Consider the following 27,909-nt stretch of genomic DNA (forward strand, 5'->3'; position numbering starts at 1 on the left):
GTACCTAAAGTCCTAAGGCTACTTTTAAAATCGTAACTAAATTACAGCTGAATTCAAATACCTATTAACAAAAAGTCATAGATGATGTACTATGGTTTAAAAAAAAATCTGAACCCCAACATGTTTATGTTATGTCCATCTCCCTTTCACCTTAAGGTCTGTAAGCCATATCAAAATTAGATCTTTCGTGGCTCATCTTCCCCAGCCTCTCTACCAGGCATCAAGGAGTTTTGAAACAAAAAACATTTTTTGCTATACTGAAGATTTAGCTTGGAAACAGATTATCCTCTTAGTAAAGTTTAAGATTTTTTAAAAAATTCAGATGTGCTGTATAGTAATTAAATGAAATATTAAAAAAGTTAAAGTGTACCTCCAAGGCTTGAAGAACCTAAGCCACTTGATTGCAAGCCAGTGCCAATACCTGAGCCGAATGGCGTTCCAAAACTAACTCCCAGAGATGGCTGTGGCCCTGGTATGAAAAAAATGAAAACAAACTTGCCTTACTCTTTCATGATAAAGAGAACCTTTATGTAATTATTTGATAAAAGAACATCATTGCTTTTTAACAAATTCCATTAAAGCCCCCAGACTTTACCTCATGAAAATTCTTCCCCAAGCTGCCTCTATGTCCACCTGGTAAATCTAAGAAAATGCTGAACACAACATACAATGCATCTACTAAAACTACAGTATCATAGTGTGTGTATATATCTCTCTCTATACTTTTTTTCATTCATTCATTCAATCAATCTCACCACAGAAAAATTTATACTATTCATTAAAATTTTGCAAGGACTATTTTTAGAGGTGAAAGTATTGTGCTACATATTTTAAATGAAAGCAGAGAAGGAAAGGGAGAAATTTAAAACCATGAAGTCATTGTTAGTGTCAAGTCCAATTAAAAACAAGAACTGACACTAACGTGACTAAACCATCATGTTACCAAGAGTGAATATATTTAATAGCTAGAAACCTTCAAAGCTACTTGGTTTGAGTATTTTTATCCAAATTTAAATGAACACTATGTAGATAAAAAACAAGACAATGGCTTTATTTTATTAAATTTATTGTTCATTTTAAAGCAAGTCAATTACACAGTAACATGACAATTCAAACTTTTCCACACAAAGTAATAACTGCGTTCTTAAGCTCTGCTACATTACACCATTCCAGAACGTAAGCTATTCAAAACCACCTGTTTAAATAAACATTTACAAAGGCACAGTTTTGTGTACCTTCACCAATTAGATACATTCAAAATTTCAAATTCAGAAGTCTGTCCCATTATCTAAAAAACATTGACAGCAGTTTCCCTGCATGCTAATACTAAAATGCAGGACTGTCAAAAATCCATTTAGAGTCTACCAAGATAAAATATATAGCCTTAGTTTGTCTTTCTTGGGGAGGAGGTAGGGGGAGGGGGCAGAATCAGCTTACTAGCCCCTTGTTTTAGCTAACACATTACAAAAAAAATCTAAAATTCATTAATTCTGATAAATAATTTAAGAAAATGATTTGACAATTTTCACAGTACAATCTTCATATTCCTGTCTTTTTCAAGCACAGCGATCAGTGCATTAGTTTGAACCTTGAAGGGTTTTTCAAGATAAAATACAGTGCCTACCTCTTAATCCAAGTCAATAATCCTGTAATTTAAAATGGAAACACCATAATACAGAATGTGACATATGCTAGCGCTCATTTTTTCCAACACTGTTTTAAGAATAAAATAGCTTTCAAATACATTTCATTTCATTATCTTCTTTGGGCTCTATTTTCATTCAGAATTTTTGCCTTACTTATTGGATTACAAGTTTTTATAACCCACAATCATCACCTGCAGTGATTGAAAAAAAATAAAGTTGACAGTATTTTCAGTATAATTATCTGGCTCTTGAACCTGAGAAAGTTAAATGAAGAATCAATGTTTGAATCAAGTGAAAGGCACTGTATATTAAATGGTAACACTTTTGCAAGGAATATACCAAAGCCCTTAAGAGATGCAAGCAGAATGAGGTCCGTGTACTCAAAGTAGTGTTTAAATTAAGATTGTGAGGGCAACTAAAGTGAATTTTCAGCCTCTGAATAGTAGCTTTTTGGGAAATCCAAGTCCTGTTATTCTTCCAAGTAACAAGCATGCACTGTATTTCATACCAGCTAAGGCCCTTAAAGTATTTTAAAAATAATATATTGAATTAATTCCCAACTAATTTTCTTACATCCAGTTTAAATTAAATACTGAAATATCTACCTAGCAGCTCCTTTAAAAAAAATGTTATCAGTATAAAGGAAATTTAAAAAATCCCAAAAGAAAAAACCAGTCAGTCATACATTTAACAAACTAAAAACTCAGAAAAATGTGTCCAGTTTCTTCTTTCTAAAGGGAGTGCATTTCTTTTCTATCCTGATGGGAGGCACTGTTGGTGGAAGACCTTAGAATAGAATGAAGACACCACAGTCCTCCAAGCCAAGCTTATTTTCAAATGCAACATGCTTTTTAGATTAGTAAAACAGTATTATTCTAAAACACCTATATTTAAGTTATATAAAAACAGGATCTCATACCTAAATCTGACAAGTTTTTCATTGAACAGGCATATGACATAACTTGTTGATTTTGTACCATAAAATTCTGAAGGCATTGCCATTATTTATAAACCCTATTCTTAGGTAAATGTACATAATTTTCAGTAGCAAAAAAACTAGAGATAAAGATCCTTCATGCCAAAAGTACTAGCAAACTTACGACCTTTGGCTATAAGTTATGAGGCAAGTCCTTTAAATAATTCTTTAATAATATTTTAAAACCTGCTATTTATTGCCCTGTAGAGCATTTTAGTTTAATAAATAAAGACTCACTACTAAGAGCCCAGTTAGACAGGTCAACATGATTCCCTACCAAAGTGACATCTTAAATTTTTTTTTATGTAGCGACATTTTACAAATTTTACCATATAACTGTTTCAGACATAACATGATCAAATTTAGTCACAGATTAGATTTCATTCTAACAGAGTAATACACTGATAATTTTTAACCTATGTCAAATTCAGCTTACACAATAAAACGTTTTAAGTACTGTAACAATTTTATTAAAATATCTAATTTAACTTCACTTTCCTGTCAAGTCAAAGCATGATTTAAATTAAGAGTGCCAAAATCTTAATCATACTGTGACTAACTCCTCCCCCTGGCTAAATCAAGTTGTTCTGGGGAGGGGCTGGGGTGGAGAAAAGTGTTCCTTTGGTCAAGTCAACTTTGTCTTACCAACAGAACAGGAAATTAACTCCACCCTATTGCATCTAAGGCTGTAACTACACTAGGATTTATTTTCCCTTAAAATTCTCACCATTACATTTACCAGTGGTAGCACAAAGAAGAGGTTGCCTTCCATTTTTACTACCGCATTATTCAAGACTACTCAGGACAGGCATAAATGATGTAGTAGTTAAAGCCGTGGCTGTTGCTCTTGTGCAACCACTGTTGCTACCAACCACAAAGCTGCAGCAAGTGTAATGGTGGGAAATTAAGTAAAAAAAGTTTAGTGCAGGCAAGGCTTAAGCATGGTTTTATTAATACTAAAACCTTGACTTCTGAATAAGAATTAAAAATAAATTATGGTCTCTGTTATACTTCAGAGAAAGAACAGTAGCTTACTAAGTCTAAACTAACTGTAAGGAAATAGCCTTTACCATGTAAACATCATATAATATTTTCAAACAGACATAATACCAAAACCCCTAATATTAGAGTACTGTATATTACATTTTAAATCACATTTTAGAGCCCAGATTAATTTTCTTGTTTTATTCTAATCTTTGTGAAGAGACCATGAGAATAAACCCCACCCCAAACAGTCAATCCAACATTACACATACACACGTCACTACACTCATCACACACCCTTCTTACATTTTTTCTGTTGTGATCCCCCCCCCATTTCCTTATATCCGCCCTTCAGAACTCAGAGCTTAGAAACACTTAAATTAGGCACAGAGTAGTCTACTGAACTTAATGAGACTACTCATGATACACAGAGGTAAGCATGAGCAAAAGTTTTTGTAAGACTGGGACAGTATCGCAGTATAGGGCCAAGACCAAAGCTTTTCTTCCTCTACCAGTCCTCTAGTAGTTAAAAAGTGGTTCAAACATCTGCCTATCTTTATGTCCTCAAAAGTGCAGTCTATAGGAGGGGGAAGGTGAAAACCGAATATGTGCAACTAGCAATAGTCATTGACCTTTTTACCAATAACTAGACATCATTAAAATTGACATTTTTGTGTCACATGAAATCTTGACAGGTTCACCTTATCTGCATACAAGACCATAACTGCTTCCATATTTGGCACATTTGCTGGCACTTATAAAATACTGAACAACATATGAGCAGAGACTTTGCTATTAATTAAAGAGGTAAGAAGGGTAATTTCAGCATACAATTCACTTCCATCTCATGGGTGCTGATATAGCTCAACTTTACACTTTTTAGTGGTAGGAGTGAGAACTGCAGTTTACTGACAGCAGTAGAATGATGGCATTGATTCACTGAAGTGGCAGGTTAATTGGAAACTCCTGTCTCTATGCCAAAAAAGGAAGTTCAAACTTCTCACCAAAATTCAACTAAAACTTTGAATGGGATATCTTAGGTAGTAGGACTGACCTGTATACAATTAATCCCCTAAAAAACAAAGTAAAGGGTCTTAAGAAAGAAAAGACTAGGAAAAAAACGAATGAAGAGGTACAGGAACTATAAGACTACACAACTGCCACTTCCCTCTTCACTAAAAAAACAGAATATGAAGAAATGTAATACTTCTGTGTGTTTAGAGTTGAATGTAGAGCTCACATTCAGAAAGTGATTCCAGAGCTTCAGAGATGGACAACACAACAGAAAACTCTTGGAAGACTAAAAAGAGGTTAATTTACAGGAAAGTCACAAATTTATTTTTGTTAAAAAATTTGACTCATGTCATTGGACCCAACTTCCCAATCATCACAAGGGCCACCTTTTTTGACCACAAATATAAGGAAAGGCCTGCCTCATTATTTGAGAGCATTTCCTAGGGATAATTCCTAAATGGCTCTCTAAATAAATCATTCTAGTCTTCTGTTTAGTCAGATCCTACTACTGCTAAAAAAAAATTAGGATGGAAACAGGTCTGAGATGTTAAAGAACCTTTCAGAAGGAAACAGAAAGGTAGAATATACACTTTTCAAAGTTGGATTCCTGAAATTAAACAACAAAAACTCCTTGTTTAACTGGAATTACTGGGAAGTGCACATTATCTATAAAAATAAAGGTCATGCCACTTCTATCAAAGTGCTCAAACATGAATGTAAGTGTCTTTCTAGCACCAAACCTTGAAAATTTTGGTTTGTATAATAACTAGGTGTGCACTTTGACTGAGTATCTACTAAGTGGGACCTGAAGGGCTTTCTTTCTTACCCACATTCACCTTACATTAGCAGAGGGCCTAACATTTCTGCCATTTTTGTTCCATCTCCCTTTCAACCATCCACACCTATAAACACCCTACCTTTTCCACTCATTCATTCACAACAGTTGGCCAAACAATTACTGAAGTATCACCCTTCCAAAGAAGTTAGAAAAACAAGAAATGGGCTAAATATCCTTTCTTCCTAGTCTACACACTTAAGCTCCACTATCCTTTCTGTTTTGTAGCATTTTTCACTTTATAATGACAAAGTGCTATATAAAAAATGCATCATTCATTTTACATAAGAAAATGTAATATGCATTTGAATTAATTTTCCTCCCACCGATTTGAAAACAATCGTACAATTTTGGAGAGATGCTATACTATGGATATTCAGCAATATTATTTAAGAGTAAAGACTCACATTCCAAGGGGTAATTAGAGCAATACAGTAAATATCACTAATACAAGTAAATTCACAAGATTAAATATGTATCTGATGGATTATTGCTAAGTCTACCCTGCATTTTCTATTAGCTATGTATTGATAACTTTGTTCATCACAATTTTCAGATTTTTAGGCTAACACAAAGGAAGACCTTATATAAAAGTTTACACATTTCTACTATGGTTGTAACACTAATAATCTAGAACTTGAATGCATTCAGACCTGTAGCAGGCTGTTGCTGCTGAGTAAGTGTTGCAGCCATGGCAACGGCTGCTGCATTTGGTATGTTGCTGAAAGGGGTCGGTCCAGTAGTAACACGCTGGGCACTCTGACATTTCTTAGCTTCTGTTCGTCTTGCCTCAAACACATCAATGGCATCTCCCAGAAAAGTTTTCCTGTACCCAAGGTACTGGTCTTTGAGTATCTGAAGGAGTAGGGGGAAAATCATTTTAGTTTAGTACATCTAATATGAAAACCTTAATAGTTATAGTGAGTTGGACAGGTTTTACATTTATGACTATGTGCCTGTATCAATCTAGATAAGTGGTTTTCAACCTGTGGTCTGTGGTCTAAAAGGCATAGACCAAAACCTACTGCAGGGTTGGCAACTTATGGCCCACAGGTCAGCTCCAGCCTGCAAAGGTCTGATCTAGCCTCAGTTTTACCAGTGGTACTCTAATGCCCTGCTACCACACAGACTTCCAGTCTGGTTCACATTCAGCACTTTTATTAACAGGAGGCCAGACACCTCTGCTGCTGCCCCAGTCATTCCTTCTCCATGTGAAGGGCTGCTCTCTCGCCTTCCCACTACAGCCACTGCCAAATTAGGCACTCCAAACTGTTGCTTGCCACACTTTTTGGTGGTAAATTTTCAATGCATGCTGCACTGGGGGTAGGGGAGAAGTCTCCACACAGAGCAGGGACAGCTGGGGTGGCAATAGGGGATCAATAGGGTGGCAATAGGGCATGGGAAACTGCAGCCTGCTGTTAGCAAAATGGATGCTGATCCCTGATCTGTAATTTAGTGTAGTATCACTTAAGTCAGCACACAGACACTTGATTTACACCAGCTTAGAATTTGGACCCAATGATGGAACAAAATCTAGACATAGTAGAAAGACGTAGTCATTTATTTAACATGATTCTGATGGAAGATATCCTCACTATTTAATAAATGTTTCTTTTTCCTTCTCAATATTCCTTTTTGTCCCATCCCATCCCCCTTCCATATCTGCTTCTTTCAATACAGTAAATCCCATGTCCTAGCCCTGTTGGAGTTTACTCCCTCTAGTACCTTATTTCTTTTGGTAAAAGAAATGAGCAACTAGGTAGTTACTGCTGACATGTGAAGTGTCACTATTTGGGATATAAGCTTCAAAGCCTAATTAGATTAATGCTCAGGAGAAATCAGAAGGAAAGGTCACTTAAACAACAGTGTCAAGCTGTCTGCAGACTCAGGAAAACAATACTGAATCAGCTTAAAACTGGAAGGTTACCTGTGCAACCACAAGAGCTAAAACTTTTCATTTTAAAATCAAGAGGAAGAATAAGATGTCTGACACCACTATTTTGGATATTTTACCAAATTGAGTTGTCCAGTTTTTAAGAAAAATACCCCATCATCATATACCAGAAATATGAAAGAAACCATTCATTCTCCCCTCACCTTCTAGTCTTGCAGGAACTACATGCTATGATAGGAAGGGTAACTGGAAAAACCCCCCACGAATAAACCCCAAAATCTCCCAAAAGACCCACACCATTAATTTTACAACTTCAACAATTTCTAGCTCTGGGGTGAATTTGTGTATAAGGTGCATACATCCAGTCCAAAAAAAAATGAGGTCAAGAATGTACCTAGTGACTCACGTAGTCAGTTTAACTCAGAAAAAAACTGGCTTTGAAGGAGCAGAGAAAAATCTTTTGACCATTGTAGCAGTGCTCCAATACAAATGTTGAAAAATCCTGGGAGAGGTAATCTGGGGAATTTCCCCCGCCCCCTCTGATCACAATTTGACTGAATCCCAAGAGGGATGCAGATGTCTAACTCCTCAATATATCCAACGGAGACCTCCCAAACCTGTAAGTTTTTTAAATGAACACAGACTGACAAAGTTCCCCAGATCTATGCTAATGGTATACCAGAACTGGGTCCAAGCATGTATTAGATTACATAAGATTTAGGTACAAGATGTGCATACAAATTGGCTCAAAATATTTAAATATAAAGCATGCAGTCCAAACAATTATAATAAACTCAGTGCAGAAAAGCTTCAGCCCACAACCAACAAATATAGCCCAGAATACTAGTAAATAAATACTCTCTTCTTACTACTCCGTTCCTCTGCAATATAGTCCTGACCTGACCCCCACCCCCCCCCCCCCCCGAGATTGGCTGCCACCAAATGTCTGTTGCTTGCCACCCCCAACTGCCGCCAGTGGGCAGTCCCTGCTCACTGCCACCGGTGGCTGCAGGCAGTAACTGCTCACCACTCACTGTCAGGGTGCCCCCCAGTCTCAGGAGGCACCAGTTGTTCATGGGCAGCAGTGCGGATTGGTGCCTCCTGCTGCTGCTGCTGGGCAGGCAGGGGGCACCCAATGTTGATGGCCATGGGGGCTCAGCGTTTCTTCCCGCGTCAGGTCCTGCTGGGCCATGGAGGTGGATCCTACCTGGAGCTGGTCTGGCCCAGCTGCAGCCCTGCACCCTGCTGCAGATGCAGAAATCGGGGGGGGGGGGGGGGGGGGGGGGCGGGAAGCAGAGAGAGGGGGTACATAACCTCCTCTGCCGCCGACCCCCGCCCCGCACATAGACTTACCTAGAGGGAACTGTGGGAGCTTCTCCACCACCCTGCTTGGCATGCGTGCACACACACATGCCCATGGTAGTTCCCGCCCCCTGCATTCCGCTTCCCTCAGCCCCAAGCAGCCCCTTTGGACTGAAGAAATACGGTCACATGCCTGCTGCGGCTCAGGTTAGAAGCCAGGGGGCTCTAGAGCAGCCCTCCCTTCCCTTTCACAACGCTAAGCTGAGGGGGAAGGTGTGGCCAGGCCCTGGCAGGACACTCTTATTAGGGAGGAATTTCCTTCCCCCACCTCCCCGCTGCTCCTTACCAGCAAGTGTAAGTAAATGCCGTGCAACTCCCAGCAGGGAGTTACACAGTGTTTATCAGCTCATCAAGAAACAAAAGCCTCTCTCATTAGTTCAAGCTCTTCTTTTAGTTCCAAAAGGCCCTGTCAGCCTTTGTCCTCTCTCACTTGCACCAGGGGTTTTTAATCTTTTTTAAGGAGTGTATCCCTTCTAGGTACACTTCTGACACAGAGGGTAGGGGGCAGGGGGTAGTGGCAGCCACATACGGAGTGTGGGCAGTTTTACAAGTGGCAGTGAATGGCGGCAGCAGCGTGCGAACCCTCCGCCTCCCCCCGGCTGGCACCTATGTGGCCTGCAGAGGGGAGCTGCTGCCCTCACCCCCCCTGGGAGGTGGCAGCATTGGCTGGTGGGTGGCAGTGCTCCATCCCTGCCTGCTCATGCATATCCCATAGCCCCTTTCCAAGTACTCCCAGTTGATCACCCCTGCCTTACACAGATACTTAGCTAGCACACCACATGCTGGCTATGTCTGTGCTATGGAGGGGGGGTACGGCGGGGGGGAGAATCTGTGCTTGAGCAGGGAGTGGTGGTGGTGGGGACAGGAGGAAGCTAGTCAGACACTGCTATACTTGCAGTCTCTCCCACAGTTCCAGCCAGGGAGCAGAGGGGCACGGCCAACTCTGCTGTGGAGCACAGAGCCCTGCCCAGAGATGCAAAGCATTTGGGATGCTAGGGAACTCTTAGATTCATAGATGTTAGGGTCGGAAGGGACCTCAATAGATCGAGTCTGACCCCCTGCACAGGCAGGAAAGAGTGCTGGGTCTAGATGACCCCAGCTAGATGCTTATCTAACCTCCTCTTGAAGACCCCCAGGGTGGGGGAGAGCACCACCTCCCTTGGGAGCCCATTCCAGACCTTGGCCACTCTAACTGACTCTTGTTTAACTTAAACCAGCAAGGGGTCTGGGACAGACATTGCATAAACTGGTATAACCCAAATTAGTTAAGTCTGATGATACATTCAACCAGGTTTCTCTCAAACCAGTTTTAGCCATTTTCAAACTGGTTTATGTGCACTGAACATCTGTTCTGTTACGAGTTTAAACCAGTTTCTTATCACTTAAACCAATTTATGTGTAATGTCTGTCCATAGCCAACAGGAATCAGCAAAACGCTGGGTTTTCTTTGTTCATCTTTACCAACCAGAAAGCACATTGATCTAAAAGCACAGGCTATGAAATAATAGCACTTTAAGCACTACAGAAAACAGTAAGCACACCCTGCTTAAGGCTGCACTTCCATTCAAATCTATTAGCCCATAAGGAAACAGAGTGTCTTCCAATGGTCTGCTATTTTAGCACTTTTTCTTAAGAATAAGTTTGTGCCCAAATGACATAACAAAAGTACTAGAAGAAGAGGTAAGTCAAAATATGGTCTAAAAGAATATTCAAGTGTGGTATGTTGCAAAATGATTTATATCTGAAAAGGTGTTATTTCTTGTCAGTTCGTTCACCCTCAGAAATCATTTACATTTTGTCAAGAAAGAGCCCTTCCAGAGTAATAACAAGCATGGAAAATGTCATCTGACCAAAAAATGACAAAAAATTCAGAAAAGTTCTGAGTACCTGAAAAAACTAGAATGAAAACTATTATGCAACCTTGACTATAATGACAATAGTTGCTTCAATTTTGGTAAGAGCTCAAGCCAAGACACCTCAGTCATTTAACAAGGTTTAAAGTTCTATCACTCACAGAAATAACCTTTAGAAAGTTTTTAAAACATAGGTTAATGCATAGTTGAACAAGAAAAAAGAGGAAGGGTCAAAGAAATGTTGACATTATGGTCTGCATCTTATTTAATTATGAAACAAATCTGAAAATATGTTTTCAATGCATACCCTACCTTTACATTTTCATGTATTGATTGAAGTTGTGCAGCTAGAGCTACAAATGTCTGATAAATTTTCTGCATGGCCATAGACAAATCTGTAAAAGATGTAAATCAGCAAATAAATTCATAGTTCCACTGTAATCAGACACTGATTATTTTAGTATTTAAACTGCAAATTGAAAAGTGAAAAGAAAGGCTCTAAAGTAAAGCAGTGATTCTTAACCAGGATGCCACAACATCCTGAGATGCCTGGAGATCCCTTTAAGGGTGCCACAGGATGTCAAGCAATATTAGTGCTGTTAGACATAATTCACAATATTAAATCCATAGATTTCCAATAGGGATCAAAAACAAAGCTGACCTGTTGTTCTTTCCATGTCCTTTACAACAGAAGAACTGCTGTATTATTTTTCCCATATACAAAAAAAGGAGTTAAAACCATGAGCTGACATTTTCTGAGGGGTACCCAGAGTCCAAAGAGATGGAGAACTACTGCTCTAAAGTGTATGCAAGTTTGTAGCAAGTTACAAGAGCAATTTATTTCCTTTTGGAACAAAAATATTCCCTGGGAGTAAAGTAATGCCTTATTTTTTTTTTAAAAAAGGTAACCATTGTCATAGAATTTAGAAAATATAAGCTCCACTTAGTGCCATAAGTACAAGATCACTTTCTCCATTATGTTTTTCTAGTCCTTTTTTTTTTGGTCATGAAAGCAAAAAAAACAACCCCCTTGTTACTTGTCGAATCCAGTTATTTTCTTTAGAAGGTAGCTATAAAATTGTTTTTAATGGCTAGACTTATACCTTAAAAACTGAACATGCGGAAGAATTGAAAAAGAATAGTTTGGAAAAAGGAACATAAGAGCAATTTTAACTTTTTTTAAATCTTTGCTTATTTTTCCTTACTTAAATTTAACCTTCCTGAATTTTAGCATGCTGGACCAGCATGTCTTATCACACCTAATAAAAATATAATTAAATGAAACAAATTTTCCTGAATTTGTGAATGTTTATCTATACCCCCAAATTAATCTGGAATTGAATATTCAAAGTCGGCTTTTACTAAAATTGCTATCACCGTTCAATATTTGAGTTATAGAAAAGAACCCTCTATCTTGGGCCCTAATTTTAAGGCACAACAGTGGTTCTGTTGTATCATGCAGTCAACTCAGATATGCCCATGTACCAGGAGCTTTGCTCAATTTGCTGAGTCAGAGTCAGATAAGTGAGAGAGCTGTGAAATTTTCAAAGGACCTTAGAGGATGTCCCCTGTACCAAGGCTGAATTACTTGAAGTATGTACTGATTTGGATTTGGTATGTACAACTAGACACAAATGGCCTCATACTCTGTCTGAATTGTCCAGACTAAGGTATGTGTCCCTGAATTTTACTCTATAGGGGGATTTCAACATCCATTTGCAATTCCCATAATGACAGGGTAAATCATCTACAATGTTTCATACAAAAGCTTTAAGGAATTCTGCAACACATTAAAATTTTAACTTTTTACCTTGTGGAGTTATGTGTGAATTGTTCGCTTGTGTGGCAAGATGATTCTCCAGTTCTTCTATCTGTTGCCTGTATTGCTGCAGCTGTATTTCAAACTGTTCAACCAATATCCTGAAGTAGCTAGATGAATATAAAGAAATTGGATCACACTTTAAGAGGCATCTGATTATAATGTTTATCAAATGACTAACGGTTATCTATAAAACTATCACATACAAGGCTATAAGACTGATATTTAAAATAAAAACACATTAACACAAGTTTCTGTTAGATGCAATAACTTACTCTGCTGGGGCTGTATTTTCATGTTGAAGACCAGGAGGAGTTTTCTGTGTTCGTAATGCTATTTCTGCATTTTTTAGCTCCTAAAAGGAATGGTAAATGAAACAAATTATTAACAAATAAAGTTCTACAGAAACACACAAATAAAAAGTAGCTGCAACTCTTTCTTCCTATAGAACACTTTCCTTGTGGTTTTCACAAGTAGGATTTTGTTAATGTTAAAACTCTTGACATGGCTTATTTTAATATGCTTAACCAAAGGGTTTTCTAAACCTGGACTGGAAGGTGATGGGCGGTACCAGACACCTCGCAGCCAATTCAGACAGGATACAATTAATCTTACTTTCATGAAGGGTGGTTTTGCCTTCAAAGTTTGGGAAATGGTATACCAAAATACAACAGCTAAAAACGTGTCTAAGAATTTTTTATTATATTTTTTCTCTAATCCTCAACAGCAAAGAGTATGTGTTAGGGGAAAGGATGGAAAAAGCATACCTAAAAGTAAGGAATGAACACGGAAGTAGAAATTGCCATTGTCTTTAAGTAACCTGCTCAGTAGGCTTTTAAAGTGCTTAGACTTTCCACTGAACTCCTCATGAATACTGCCGAGTGCTGTAATCACAGCCTACACACTTCCATTCAACTGTTTAGCACCTTCCAATACCTGACATATTGTTACGAACCTCCTCTTCTAGCTTGGCACATGTTGCTTCTTGGCTGTATTGACTAGCCAATATTTGAACAGACATATCTTTATAGAAGGAGATGCAAAAACATGTTAATTCTATTCTTCTATGGAAAAAAACTACTAACGCTTCTCAAAGGTGCTCCTGCTTTTAGGGGTGCACCAATAAAGATTTTTTTTGTCTGATACCAATGGCCAATTATTAACCAGCCATATTGGCCAATACTGATCCGATAAAGCTGCCAGGCTGTAGGAGCAGCATCTGGCTGGGAAGTCTGTGGGGGAAAGGGGCATGGGGGAGGGGCAGACTGAGGCTCCCAAAGTGAGGGAAGGAGTGGGGCTGGTGCAGATGCTGCCCAGCCAGGGCGGGGCATCAGATGGAGCCCCAGGCAGCTCATTCAGCCCCTGACCTAGTCCCACTCCCTCCCTCCCTCCCAATGGGAGCCTTGATCTGTTCCCCACCCCCGCACCCAGATTTACCAGCCAGTTGCTGCTCTCCCACGCTGCTGGGCTGCATTCCTGGCTGCATGCATGCACGTGGCTATTATCAGTGACATTAATCAGCTAAACTGGCCAAAAAAGGCCAATGGCCAATAATGTCAATTTTCTTTTTACTGGTGCCAATCCAATATGGACCAATATATCAGTGCACCTCTACTTGTTTTACTTCTTTAGAGTAAAATATAATACTCTATTAAAGGACCAGGAATGGAGAGGTTGTTAGCTGTGTTAGTCTGAAGTCAGGCAAAAGGTAGGATAAAGCAGCACATTAGGGCACTTTCACACACGCTCCAACATGTTCTAGTTAGACCGTGTCAGAGCAGACTCAATCCAGTCTGCTGAAGCGATTTAATTAGAATGCTCCAGCCTGCTGCAGCGTCTCATGTATTCAGCATCTCACATTTCAAAATGGTGATGGGGTGCTTTAACTAAAGCTTGTCGAATGAGCTTTAGAAAAGGCGTTCCCCACTACCATTTTGAAATGCAGGATGCTGAATACACAAGATATTGTGGGCGTTTTAATTAGAGTGGCTCCCAAGAGCTGCTCTAATTAAAATGTACCCCCATCCCACTCTCGGAGCACGTGTATAGGCAGGCACCCTTAGAGACTAAATGGTTCAGAAAGTCATGTACTGTCTTTGGCAACAAGCTACTTTATTCTGCCTCTTTCAACCAATTAGTGTCTAAGGACTTTTTAAAACGCAAGGGCCCCTTCAGAAAACACAAATTCTTTGTTTTCACTCATTTTTTGAAAACAGAAAATTAAAAGAACAATTCTTTTGTTGTAAATAACTCAGAAGGTCAACAACAGATCAGAATGTTTTTAACACTCCAGATTCCTATTTGAAATCTCTGGTTTTATCTTGTGAATCACGTTTGCACACCTAACACTCTTGGAAAGATCTCAAGACACACCAGGGTGCCACAGCATCCTGGTTGAGAATCACTGCTCTAAGGTACCTCCTTACCCTACATTCTTCAGGACAAAATGGTCAAGATTTTAAATTTGACTTCATGTAGTACACAGACTGGTTTCCTTGCAAAACCACCAAATCCTAGGGTGCATAATGAAAAAATAAAATGCTAAAAAGAAGCATCTCAGTGGTAACTTGTGTTCAACTTTTTACAGTTCAGAGATGAAGATCTCGAGTAATAGTTAAGATGTTCTGAGTGCAAGAACATGTCCGATTTAAAAGAAAAGAAAGCAAATTAAGATGCAAAAGTTTAAGAAATATTCATTTTGTCTGCTACATTTGAGAACTTTCAGAAAACAAAAATATTAATAAATATATGTGGGACTGAATCAAAAACTAGCTTGACAGGAAGAAAGATGTCTTTCTCTGGTCCTTGTGCTGCTAACTGGTGATAAGGTACTCTTATGTGTCATGCTTAGCTTACTTGAGAATTTATTAAATCTAATGGTTATCATACTCCAGCACCGTAAATCGTTTTTATGAAATCACATCAAAGAAGGAATGTGAAAGGGGTGACGGGAAAATCCAGATTCACTGTATTTTGTTGGTTTCACCCAGGATAACAAGGATATAAACCCTTATTTTTTTCTTCACAAAAACATTCTGCAGAAATTTCTTAGGTAGGTAACATAAGGAATAAGGTAGAGATAAGAAAGAAAGTTGATAATCCTATGTCAGAATCAGGAAAAGGAAGTCAGCAAATCTTAAAAGAAAGCCAATTTTCTTCAGCTGAGAGTTAAATTCTTTGAATTTGCTTATGTAATAACCACAGGATTTCTATCTTAAGTGGTCTTCTCATGGGAGCTTTAGATTTGTGAGGAGTAATCTAAATTTCCATCAGAACAATTGCTTACTGGTAACCATACATGGAGTTTAATAAATAAAAACTGATTCATAATAATGAAAGGCATTTGGTCTATGAGAAAAGGTACCCAATTTTATTTAAATTGGGGTGCTCAACTCCTGGCCTGAAGGCCAGATCCAGCCCATAGGGCTCCCCATGGGTACGAGGGGAGCCCTTTGGGCTGTGGCCCTGTGCAAGCAAGGCAGCATGGGGCCTAATTTTGACATGCAGAGGAGACATGGGGCTCTATTCCCAGCACATAAGACCCAGATTATGGTGCCTTGGGACTCTGATCCCAGCATGTGGGGCCAGATGGAGGCAGCATAGGGTCCTGATTCTGGTATGATGGGTCCCCAAGCACAGCACACGGGAGAAGGCATAAAGTAGTGTGGGGCTTCAGGGACCTGACCCCAGCACATGGGGCCAGAGGTGGCATGAGCCATGTGGCCCTGATTCTGACACATGGAACTCCAGAGTCCCGATCCTAGGACATAGGGGTGGGCAGAGGTGGCGTGGGGCTTTGGGGCCCCAAACCTGGGGCATCGGGCCTAGTGGAGGTAGTGCACGGCCCAATCTGGCCTGTTGACTAGTCCCACCCCATTAATCTGGCCTGCAGCGCCAAAATGTTAAAACAGCACTGATCTAGAGAAAAAAAAAAACCCCAACAACCTGATTTTCATTAATGTACCTGGGCAGTTTCCATTTTCAACTTGTCAATATTAAGAGTATTTCTCTGTAGTCCACTGGCAACCACAGATAAAAGCTGTTTCAAAGCTTTAATATCTTCCTGTACTTTAAGCATTGCTTTTGAAGACATTCTGCTAATTTCTTCCTGAACTTGTTTTTGTTCCTTCACAAATTTCCTGAGGCAAAAATAAAGTAGAGATTTAACAGAAGTACACAAGTGTTCTACACCTTAAAAAAAGAGTATTAGTTTACTAAAAAAACCCATTAGGTTCGTAATATCTTAAACTATCAATACTGCACAATAATTTCATTTTTTATAGAATTACTGTACACTAGTCTCACCAGCATCATTACCCCAATATTCAAAACCTGGACTGTTAACAGAAACTGTTCAAATGGGTTATATTGTACCCTCAGATAAGCCCTCTAGAATCCTTTTTTTGAGTAATTAAAATGCATTTGTTACTTTAAGGTGCAAAAGTTTATAATTGCTGCGCTATCCTGAATGGTTTAAAGGAAAAAGTACTCACTGGAGATTTTCTACATCTTGGCAGATAACTGGAGGTAGATTTTCATCCTTTAGTGCTTTGCTATCTCTGCCAAAATACAATATATGCTTATAGATACATAAACAAACTTTGGGTCATCAATAAATGTGAAAGATGTGAAAAAATAATTCTGCTGTTTAAGTATTTATCTATTACATGAATAAACAATTTGACAGCAGAGCGAAGAATAGAAAACAGGAGTCCCAGTTCCTTGATTTGAATTCAAGTTACTGCTACTACAGATCACAGTCTATATGAAAAATAGACCTATCAACTAAGCTAATTTAAGATTATATGTTCTTCTTAAGAGTGCTTTAAAGCACTTAGTATATTGTTGGTGCTACTGCAAAATAACTAATAATCAGGGATCCAGGTATTCTGCTTCCCACGGGAAAATGGAGAAAAGCACAGATTTTCCTTTTTACCCTCATTTTAGAGGAGAAAACCACGCATTTTGCAATTTTGCAGAATTCTATGCCAGCTGGCCGAGTGCCAGCCTGCAGGGGGCTGGGAGGAAGGTGGTCAGGCAGGGGGCACCATATGCATATCAGGGGTGGGCAATTATTTTGGGTGGAGGGCCGCTTACTCAGTTTTGGCAGGCTGTTGAGGGCTGCATGGGTAGCCCGGCCCCTTGATAAGTGCCCCGCCCCCTGGTCACCATCTTGGGACCAATGTCCCAGGGCCAGCAGTGATGGAGCCCAAAGCAGGGCACAGGCTGGCAGGGGTCTGTGAAGCCGGGCTGGGCTGCATCAGCAGGGAGAGCGGGGAACTGGTCTGGCTTCATAGAGCCCCTGCCAGCTGGGACCCCGTGCTCCTGCTGCTCTGCTCTGGGCCATGCTGGCACTGGCCCCGGGACACCAGTGTGGGCCCCATGCTCCCCACCCACTCACTCCCAGTGCCCCCCAGCTCCACGGTACAGGTGGGGCGTAGCACACAGCCCTGGCCCCCTGCTCGCCAGCAGGGAAGAAGCTGGTGTTGAGCATGGGGAAAAGCAGCCCCTCGCCTGCCCCATGGCCGGTGCTGCCTGCTGCAGGGACTCACAGCCCATGCGGGGCTGTTGGGAGCAGGTACAGGCAGCCCCACATGGGCTGCGAGCAGCTACAGTGTGGGGTGCCGGCCACAGGGCAAACGAGGGGCTGCTTTTGCCCATGCTTAGCACCAGTTTGTAACCCAGCCCTGCTGCCAGTCAACACTGCGCCAGCTCTGGGCTCACCCATTGGGGCTGTGCATGGCGGCAGCAGCTGTGGCACCCCTGCTTGCCACGCTGGGCAGTGTTGGCTGCTGCTGTCTGCCTGGAGCTCACGCACTGGGCAGCCCAGAGATGGTGGTGGCAAACACTGCCTGGCGTGGCAAGTAAGGGGGGACCGGAGCTGCTGTCGCCATGCGCAGCCCCAACGGGCAAGCCCAGAGCCAGCATGAGGCCCAGGCTGGCAGCGGGACCGGGTTACAAGGTGGTGCTGAGTGGTGGGGGGGCCCTTCCTCGCCCTGTGCCTGGTGCCCCACACTGCAGCCGCTTGCAGCCTGCCTGGGGCTGCCTGTGCCTGCTCCAGACAGCCCCACATGGGCTGCAAGCGGCTGTAGCAGGGACTGCCGACTATGGGGCAGGCAAGGGGCCACTTTTCCCTGCTCTGGGAAGGAGCCGGGAAGGAGCCCAGGGAAAAGCTGAGCGTGGGGGAGGGGGGTAGCAGTTCCCATATGTAAGTGTATACGCCTGGAGAGCAGTTCCCGTATGTAAGTGTGGGAGGGTGGGATTGAGGCCCCCATAGGGAGGGAGGGAGAGAGCTGGGCAGTGTGTGGGGCTTGGAGCTGCAATGCATGGCCACTGCAGGGCCCTAGCAGGGAGTCGGATGCGGCCATGGGCAGCTCGTCTGGGGGGCAAAGGAGGTGGGGTTGGCTCCCCACCACTGTGCGCACTCCTGGAGGGGCGGGGGACCAGTGCCCCCCATATCTGTGGGCAGGATGGGGGCAAGTGCATGCGCACCCTGCTGCCCTCCCCTGGGAACTTTGCAGCTCAACAAGTGCGACCTGGCGCTGCAGGGCACAGTAGGGCTGTGCGGGGAAGCTACTTGTCACTGTAAGCTCCATGCTGCCCTGGCAATGTGTCCCTTGTACATGCAGCAACAGCAGGGGCAGCAGTGCAGAGCTGTATCCCTCACTGCTGCCATGTGGGCAAGGGATGCCTCACCAGGCCAGTGGAGAGCTCACAGTGGCAACAAGCTTCCCTACACAGCCCCACTGAGCCCTGCAGTGCTGGGCTACGGAGGCCCTGGGAGAGGGCAGCAGGGCTGGGAGCCTCAGCCTGCAGCAGGCAGCCTGCTTTGTGCACTGATGTGGGAGGCACGGGTACCCTCTCCCTCTTCCGCCTCACTGAGCCCATAGCAGGCAGGCTGCAGGCAGTAGCAGCCAGGATCCGCTCTGCTGGGGGCAGGGGGCTGTGGACCTGGGTCCCTGGCCCCATAGCCCTGGCTACTGGGGGCCCCTTCTGGCAGGGCTGGGGGGGTGTGAGGCCTTTCATTTTAATCACAGATTCGGGGGGGGTTTAAATCAGAGAATTTGTGATTTTTTTTTAATCAGGGAAAAGTAGAATTCCTGCTAATAACAGATCACAAATATTGGAACTTCATTTTGTGGTTTATAAGACAGTGATTTCTTTCTCTGCTTTCAAGTGCTACATAACTGTTTTCTACTTAAAGTGATGTCCAGTTTATCTTGGTCTTGGTGAGACCAACAATGTCATTAGAACCCAGGCATCTTCCATAACCTGTGTATCAAAGTTAACTCTTTCTTTACATTACACACACTTTTAAAAATGTCAAAACAAAAATAGATAAAAGAGTACAAAGCTTCATTACTTTCTAATGAACCGTAGAATGTGAAGAAAAAAAAACTAAAATATACTTACTCTTGTCTTGTTCCCGTTTTGTCACCTACAAGACACAGACAATTTCATATGAAAATAGATACCCTGAGCTTTTTTGCTTAGTCCTTCAAACAGTTTTTTTGAGAGATAAGCTGGCTGCTATTGCTTGCTTAACTTCAGGATAACCCTACCCTACCTGGGAGAAGATTTTTATTTACTTGCATTCATTCTGTGTTATTTCCCCTTCTTGCAGTCTACAGACATGAGCACACAAGGACTTACTGCGAGGGAAAGTGTGTGTGGGCGGAGGGGAGGCGGGGGTAGGAAAGAGGGGCAGCTCCACCACATCTCAGCTACCATGTGGTAAATGCCTACACGCACAGATTTGCCCTGTGGTAAATGAAGGCTACCCTGTGACAGCTTAGCCATCAATGGAAGAGGAATAAGTGACTACAAGTTAGCTATCATTTACCAAGCAAATAAGCATATGCACACATAGGCTGTTATTGCAGAGCAGCTGGTGTGTGAGAAAAGCCTACTCCCTTTGCCTAGGGAAAAAGCAGTTTTTGTGCCCATGCCTTATATATTTTTTATGCAGCACCACTGGGGCTCATGGCACTTCACAGACAAATATATTATCTTCTTAATGGGAAGGATGGCTCAATAGTCAAGGTATTGATGTGGGATTCAGGAGACTAAGGGTCAATGCTCGCCCTTGAGCAAATCACCAACGCCCATATACACAAAAGAACTTAGTTTCCTGAAATGGGTCTCAGGCAGAATTCATGCACCTAATTTTGAAAGCAGGATCCCCACAACTCTTGATTAACCACTTCAGTGCCTCAGTGTATTAGTGAAGTTCACTAAGAACTTAGAGATCTACTTTGCACAGAACTACTACTATCTTGGACAGGACTGGTCATCTTAAACTCAACTGTGATTTACCAACTAGGCATGCCTACACTTAGGCATGCTCAGACCAGAAACAGCCCAAACTACAGCCATAGTCACTTTCAAAAAAGATGATGGCGCTGCCCCCCACCTTTGTTTAAAAGCCTACAGGTTAGAGCAGAGGTTCCCAACCACTGGGCTGCAGCCTGGTACCGGGCCACCACAGGTTGGCTGCCAGGCCATGGCTTCCCCTGCCAGCAATCACCTGCACTGTCCGGGGTTAAAGCTGGGCAGGAGGGCAGCCCCGGGAGGGAGGCAGCCAGCTCTGTGATCTGTCCCGCTCCTGCTGCCATGGCCGTGCCCGGTGAGGTGCTACATGCACACCGGGTACCAGGGCCTGCCCCAGGCCAGGCAGGATGCCCCCAACGCTGCCTGCGGCTGGGTGGGGGGAAATGCGGGAGGGGAAATGCCCAGGACGGAGGATGAGGAGGCAGCTCTGCTGCTTGATCCTAGGAAAAGCAGCAAAACCCCTCCTTCCTAGGCAGTCCCAGCAGGGTCCCCCAGGACATCTCCTGCACAGCCCTCTCTCCTGCACAACCCAATCTGATCCTCACAACCCTGCGCCCCCCACATTAAATTTATATATGGGAATGAAATTGAAATATGGAAATTAGATAGTTTGCTGGTCTGCAGTATAAAAAGGTTGGAAACCCCTGGGTTAGAGCAGCAGTTAACGTTGCTGCTGCCCCCCAAATTTCTGAACCTATGGGGCGCCCCTCTGGCTGGTGTTTTGGTCCCTGCTCTCAGAACTGCTTATTCATTTGCATCAAGCAGTAAAAATAAAAATAATTAAAAAAAATGTCAACCGGTTAACAGTTGTGAACTCCAGTCCCAAGCACCTAACTTTCACCATGCACTATGGTGCATAATTCATGGCTATGAATTCTGCTCCTGGGGACAGGCACAATGATTCTAACTGTCTTCATGTCTGGGTCCCTTTCCTAATGGCCCTTAGCGTGTCAGTACCTCTGTAAAATGAAGCTAATGCTTCTCTATTTTAAGGGCTGTTGTGAGGATAAAGCTACCCTGAGACACTCCATATCTAGGATAACTGAGCTATATAAGTACCCTGGAGACAGACCTTCTGCCAAGCTCCCAGTGTACCATTACCTCCTTTGGCAAAGCCTTTCTTTTAAGAAAAATGTATATACCAACAATGTGAAAGCACTAGCTCCTTAACAGTCTGAAACCTCTACAGTTCCAATAAAACTCATAAAAATGGATTTCATGTAGTTTCTGACAAAATACCCTACAGTTTCAGCCACTGGAATCGCTACCCTCAAATTACGCTCTAAAAATATCAAGAGCTTGTAATAAAATAATATCAGTGAACAGACAGAAATGCATTGCTACTTCTTTAAAAGTCTGAGAAGTAGTTTAACTAACCTGATATTGGGCACGTCTACATGAAATGCTTACTGTTGACTAATTAGCTCCACAGTAAAACATCAGCATCTACTTGTGTGACATTGTTAGGATAGAGTAAACTAATTTACTTTGCCGCAGGACAGTACGTGTATATAAAGATAGTACTTTTATATACAAGTACTATCCTGCAGTGGAGTAAAGTACTTTGCTAGAACACATGTATAGACAGGGACTGGGCTGGCTGGGGCATAAGGGTGCTTCAGTGCAGGGGATGCCTGCAAGCTACAGCATGTTGAGCTGGGTTGGAGCAGCCCCAGGCTGGCTGGCTGACCCTCCCCCACTGGACTCCGTACCAACTAGGGCTGCTCCAACCCGGCTCAACGTGCTACAATCCTGCAACATGTTGCATGTGTAAATGCAATGCCCAGAAACAATAAACGCTGGTGCAATATGCACCCGAGTTTAATGCTTTGCATTAACTGTGCATGTAGATGCACCTGCACTGGAAGTAAATAAAATATTTATTAAGGATTATTATAAGTGTTGAGAAATTATTTAAATATTTTGGTAAAACTGCACTGTGACCATGAAAGCACACTTTTGCAAGTAACTTTACTTAAAATTTCATTAAGGGGATGAAGTAGTACTATATCTTTAACCAAACTATGCAACTTTGAAAGAGAATATTAAGTTAAATTTTGCTGCAAGAGTAGTTTGCCATCTTTCTACAAAAAAAAGCAACACAATTAGAAATGTTTCCATGATATTTAAAATTAATTACAATAGAAAATACAACAGAAAAGAGTTATTTTCAAAAGAAGTGTTTCTTTATATTTTTACCCCCATTTACAAGACAGCTTCTTTTCCACCCTGCCAGCTGGCTGGTGCATATGCTGAGCTTCGCAAACCTGGTACAGCCTTGCAAGTAAGGGGCCTGTGTCTTTTGGCTCAGGAAACAGAAGCTCATGTTTGAAAAAACAAAACAAAACAAAACAAAAAAACAGAGTTCATAGGTTTCCTCCCTGCAGCCAATACCACATGTAAAAGTGCTTCATTGATGAGTGATTGCAACTAAAGATGTGCTGGCTCTATACTTACATAGGAAAACCCACAGTGAAAACAGATGAAAAGGACTAAAGGAAAATCCTCTTAGGTCAATATTGGATGATTTGAAGTACTGGATACTTCAAAGTTATTGTCACTCCTCAGCCAAAAACACAGGTTTTGATATGCTTTATGGTATGGATCATTCAAAATACAACTACTTTGAAATTCAAAGCCATTTTCTGGTCCCCTGTACCAGGAAACCCTTGTTAAATACTTTGCCTATGATTAAACTGCAGTCATGAGAACCAACTACAAAGCTGACTGAATGCAGTTTGTACTGAGCATATACATAGGACACCTGATACAAGGCTGAGGCCCATACTGTGCAAATATGCCTGCATGAATCCACCACAAGGCTATATTAAGTACAACTCTTCTTAATAAGATGGTGCCCTCTGCATTCGGTCCCCCTCAGCACTAACTCTTTTTCAAGTCACAGTGAACCAGTACATGAAATACATTTAGGCTTCTTCACTGCCATAGCTGATCAGTGCCTTTCTTTACCATTTGCAAATTTTCCTCTTTCTTCACCAGTCTTAAATGTCTCGTTAACATCACCGAGCATCTATGTAGATGAGAGGCTGTGCTGTCCTTCGCTTGGCCCATTGAATGCAACTGGTGTGGCCCTGTCCTCTGTGGGGTGGAGCCAGACCAAGCAGCCCTGTGCCATGTCTGCATTTCAATTTTTGGAGGGTGCCAAGACTTGTGTTCCAATCATGAATGGGTGGGGGGTGTAATTAGCACACAGATCCCTTTGTGGGTTGGGGCTGTTTTTGGAGTACACACGTACTGCATAGTGCAGTGCTGTGGAGTCACCATGGCTTGAAATGCCATGTTGCTGACTCTGCTGGGGCCCAGCCCTGCGAACCATATTGTAAATCATGAACCTTTTGGTTCTGGACTAATGTCACCTAGCTCACAGTATGCATAAACATGTGCAAAAATGCTCCTCAAAAGTATAAAAGTATATTTATGGAGTACCTGTGCTGAAACCTGAAGTAGTTTACAAAAAGATAAAATACAGGCAGTCCTCAACTTAACACGTTTCGAGTTACAACGAACGGCACTTATGATGTTTATAAATTGACACCCTGTTTCAACTTTCTGACGCCAGTTTCAACCGTACAATGCTTGATCCAACACAATGCCACGCCAGCAAACAAATTCGCTGCACCGCCCATCTCCTTGGAGAACATCTGTTTAAACTTCCTTGGATACTTTCTTTAAGAAAACAGACAAGATTCCAGAAAAACCTGCAGCCAATATGCCTTAAAAGACTCCAGCCAAGAATCCTTCAAAAAGTCCAGCAAACTCACCTCAAAGAAGTCCTTCCAAATCAATACAATTGCTATTTACAATATAAATACATTAATGTAGCTATATTATTCATCTATAATTGATTGAGTAAAAAATTCTGGGCTATTTTTGGTGAAAACAGGGTATCGGGCCTTGGTTCAGGAACCAAATCGCTCATTTATAACATTGTTCCTATGGGAAAAATGGTTCCGAGTTACAATGTTTCAATTTAAGATGCAGTTTTCAAGAACCAATTGTGTCATAAGTCTGAGGACTGCCTGTACATCAATTCTATAGTTTTTTCTTTATTTATTTAAAACTAAAGCAGTAATTATACAACTGGGGTTCTCTATTAACATACTATTTAATACCTATGTGACAGAGTCTATATGTACCATGGGTACGTTTATTTCAAAACTGCTTATTTCAAAGTTGCTATTTCCTGGTCCCCTCCATTTTGAATTAACAAGGTTTTCCTTTAGTTTGGAATTTGCCACAGTGAGAGGTGCAGAAATTAACAGTAACTTTTTATTTATTAAAATGGAAAAAATAGTAAGTTGTTAAAACAACTGATAAAGACATTTATTTTTAAAATAACTGATCTTATCCAAAATAATCAATGCCTTTTCTGAAAGCATTAATTAAATAACATATTTCCCAAAAGAAATATAACAGGCATTTTCCAAATTCCAGAAAGATAGCATTCACAACTTACTCTTTTTATCTGAAGAGCTACTAAAATCTATGCCACCAAGACCTTCGTTAACAGTAGTTGAAGGAGCTGCTGTTGTCCCCAAACTCAAACTCAAAGCATTCTGTCCAAGACCTAGAAGTAATCCAAGCAGTTGTTTCAGTAATTCCCAACTTCACTTAAAACATCTTTAAGCTGTAATATTTTGTGCTTAGGTAATTATGTAGATCATCATGTTTTGTTTCATTGCAAGTTATCCAGCAAAATAGCACAAGGAGAAAAGGAAGAGAAAATGATTTTTTACATATTTTAAACCTAATTAAAGCATTTATGCACCTAAATCAGTTGCATCTTCAATGCATGTTCTGTCATGATGCTTCATTCATGATTAATACACTAATTTTAAACTATGTCCACACAGTAAAAGGTGCTTGCTTTGCAGCTAGCAACTTCCTGTAACAAAGTATAGGGATTAATGGAGGAGTGAGAACAGGAAGATATCAGCAGAAAATTCTCACCATCTTTTCTACATGGTTTCTCCCAGTAGCTAGAAGGCTTCCCAAAACAGCTGGAGGGAAAAAAAAATAGTACCCCTATATTCATATACAGGTGCAAATCTGAAGATCACTGATTTCTTTGGTGAATATAAAACAACAAACAGGAAAATATTTACAAGATACTTAACTCCTTGTGTCACTACAACTGCTTAAAGGGAACACGCACACTATGGTTACTGACAAAAGCACACATTTAACCGTTTTAAAATGGAGGAAGAGCCGCTACTAAGGAATGTGAGTCAGTTGTTACACTGTAAGATGCCCGCATGATCCTATAGTGATGCAAGTTAGCTAAATAGCTAAAAGTAAGTCTGAACACAACAGGGTTAAAGTTGCAACAGCTTTGCTATATTTGCATAACTATAGGAGCGTGTACACCTAAATTGCAGCTTAACAGTTTATAGGGGTAACAGATTTGGCATTGTTACATCTATCTATGCTTTAGATTTCTCTCCCTGGTGATATCCATGAACAACGAGCTGAAAGGGAGTTACACTCTAACAGATGAGACTGAAAAAAGTTACTATATGGGGGGGGTCAAAGCTTTGCATTATTCAGTCAGAAAAGTCACTAGAAAGAACAGGGAGTTAATTTGAATCAAAAGGTCTCAAGCTATTTCATAGCACAGAGTATATTACTTTACAGAACACCTCTCTTTGCATTTCTGATCAAATAACTTCCTTGTTCCAACCATGACAAGTAGTTATACAGCAGTCCTTCTGGGTTCTAATAAAGACTTACTAAAATCAATTCAATTTAAGGGTGAAGAGAACACAGATGTAATATCATTGTGATATTTTATTTTATACCTGCCAAGGCCAGTAGTACTCTTAAATCTACTGCAACAGTTTTTATAATGCAATGAGTCAGGTTTTGCCCTATCCATACGTTATGTTTCAGTATTGGAAAGTGGAAGCAAAGAGGATAATAAAACTATCTTCACCTGTTGCTGCTGTGCTTGTATTCTGGAACAGAGAACCTCCCAAACCAGCTAATGCTCCTCCTAGAGATAGACCTGTAGGTGCAGTTGTAGTTGTGGCAGCTGTACCACCCAAATTTAATGTAAATCCACTAGAACCTGCAATGAAAAGAAAGTATGCTTAACACAGAAACTACAGGATGTATAGACAGCTAAAAAACTGCTCAGAAACATCAATTTTCCATTCTTCAAAAAGGGGAAAAAAAACCAACCCTAAATTTAATATAAAATTTGCCAACAGGGATTATTAGGCTGTTTGTACACTTCAAACCTCTGAAAGTGTCCTAATTTCGAGAATGCCTTCTACCATGCTGAACAATTGCAACAGAATTTAGGTCTAGGTTGCTGTAGTGAATAACACTTCAGTCTTTCTGTATGTATGTGTGAAGAAAAGTAATTCATGGTGGACATCAAGGCACTACTCATTAGGGATTCAAAACTTCTACTGAAAGGGATGATTTGGAGTTTTGGAATGAGTAATGAATAAAGGAGCTGAAATAGTGTGCCTTAGAAAATACAGTGCATGGCTTTTAGCTTATACCCATGTGGTGAGTGGCAAGCTGTTGGAGCTGGCTTTCATAAAACTAAACAGAAAATATTGTTGTGTATATTGCACACACGGAACAGAGGTGTGCTTATAACAGCGTGTCAATTGTGGGATAGCTTTATGGAGGCATACATTCTTCCTACCTACGCTAGACAATCATTTTGAATATTACAATGACCCTGTCTCCAATGGGAAAAGTTTTGTTGGGAAAATCTTTTACAACTCTAACTTGCTATCAAAGTTTGAAGCCCTGGCATAAATTAACCATTAACTATTGCTACCACTTAAATCACTGCATCTTTTAAACTTTCAGCATTAATATGGTATGTAAAATAATAGCAGCATCCAACAGTTCATCTACGTTAAGACTCTCAACCATAACATTAATGACGCTCAGCTCTTTCAAAACATTTGTGCAGTTCACAGTTACAAATGCAAAAATTTCTTTACCAGCTGCAGGAGTTGATGTCAGAGCAGAAGAAAGTGAGAGGCCACCTGCTGAGGTAGAAGTAATAGGCAGAGCAAATGGTGTGGCTGAACCAGCAGGCTTGTTGAATCCTAAACTAAAACCGGTGGTAGAGGCAGATGTTGTGGCAGGAGCTCCTAGAACAAAGACAGACCAGTTATAAAACATTTTATTCAAAAAATATTTTCAATAT

General features: G+C 41.2%; 1 protein-coding gene across 1 annotated transcript in view; it reads right to left on the reverse strand.

Moving 5' to 3' along the window:
* Positions 1-27,909, reverse strand: part of NUP58 (nucleoporin 58) — a 52,397-nt gene that overhangs the window by 9,747 nt on the left and 14,741 nt on the right. The window contains exons 4-14 of the mRNA XM_006274421.4: positions 27,701-27,853; positions 26,668-26,802; positions 25,192-25,302; positions 19,797-19,821; positions 16,877-16,942; positions 16,348-16,522; positions 12,659-12,738; positions 12,375-12,493; positions 10,877-10,959; positions 6,109-6,310; positions 371-469 (exon numbers count right to left, since the gene is read on the reverse strand). Coding sequence (XP_006274483.1) covers positions 371-469; positions 6,109-6,310; positions 10,877-10,959; positions 12,375-12,493; positions 12,659-12,738; positions 16,348-16,522; positions 16,877-16,942; positions 19,797-19,821; positions 25,192-25,302; positions 26,668-26,802; positions 27,701-27,853 — 1,248 coding nt within the window. The remainder of the gene's footprint in view (positions 1-370; positions 470-6,108; positions 6,311-10,876; positions 10,960-12,374; positions 12,494-12,658; positions 12,739-16,347; positions 16,523-16,876; positions 16,943-19,796; positions 19,822-25,191; positions 25,303-26,667; positions 26,803-27,700; positions 27,854-27,909) is intronic.

Source organism: Alligator mississippiensis, chromosome 1 (assembly GCF_030867095.1).
Source record: "Alligator mississippiensis isolate rAllMis1 chromosome 1, rAllMis1, whole genome shotgun sequence".
NCBI classification, from domain to species: Eukaryota; Metazoa; Chordata; order Crocodylia; family Alligatoridae; genus Alligator; species Alligator mississippiensis.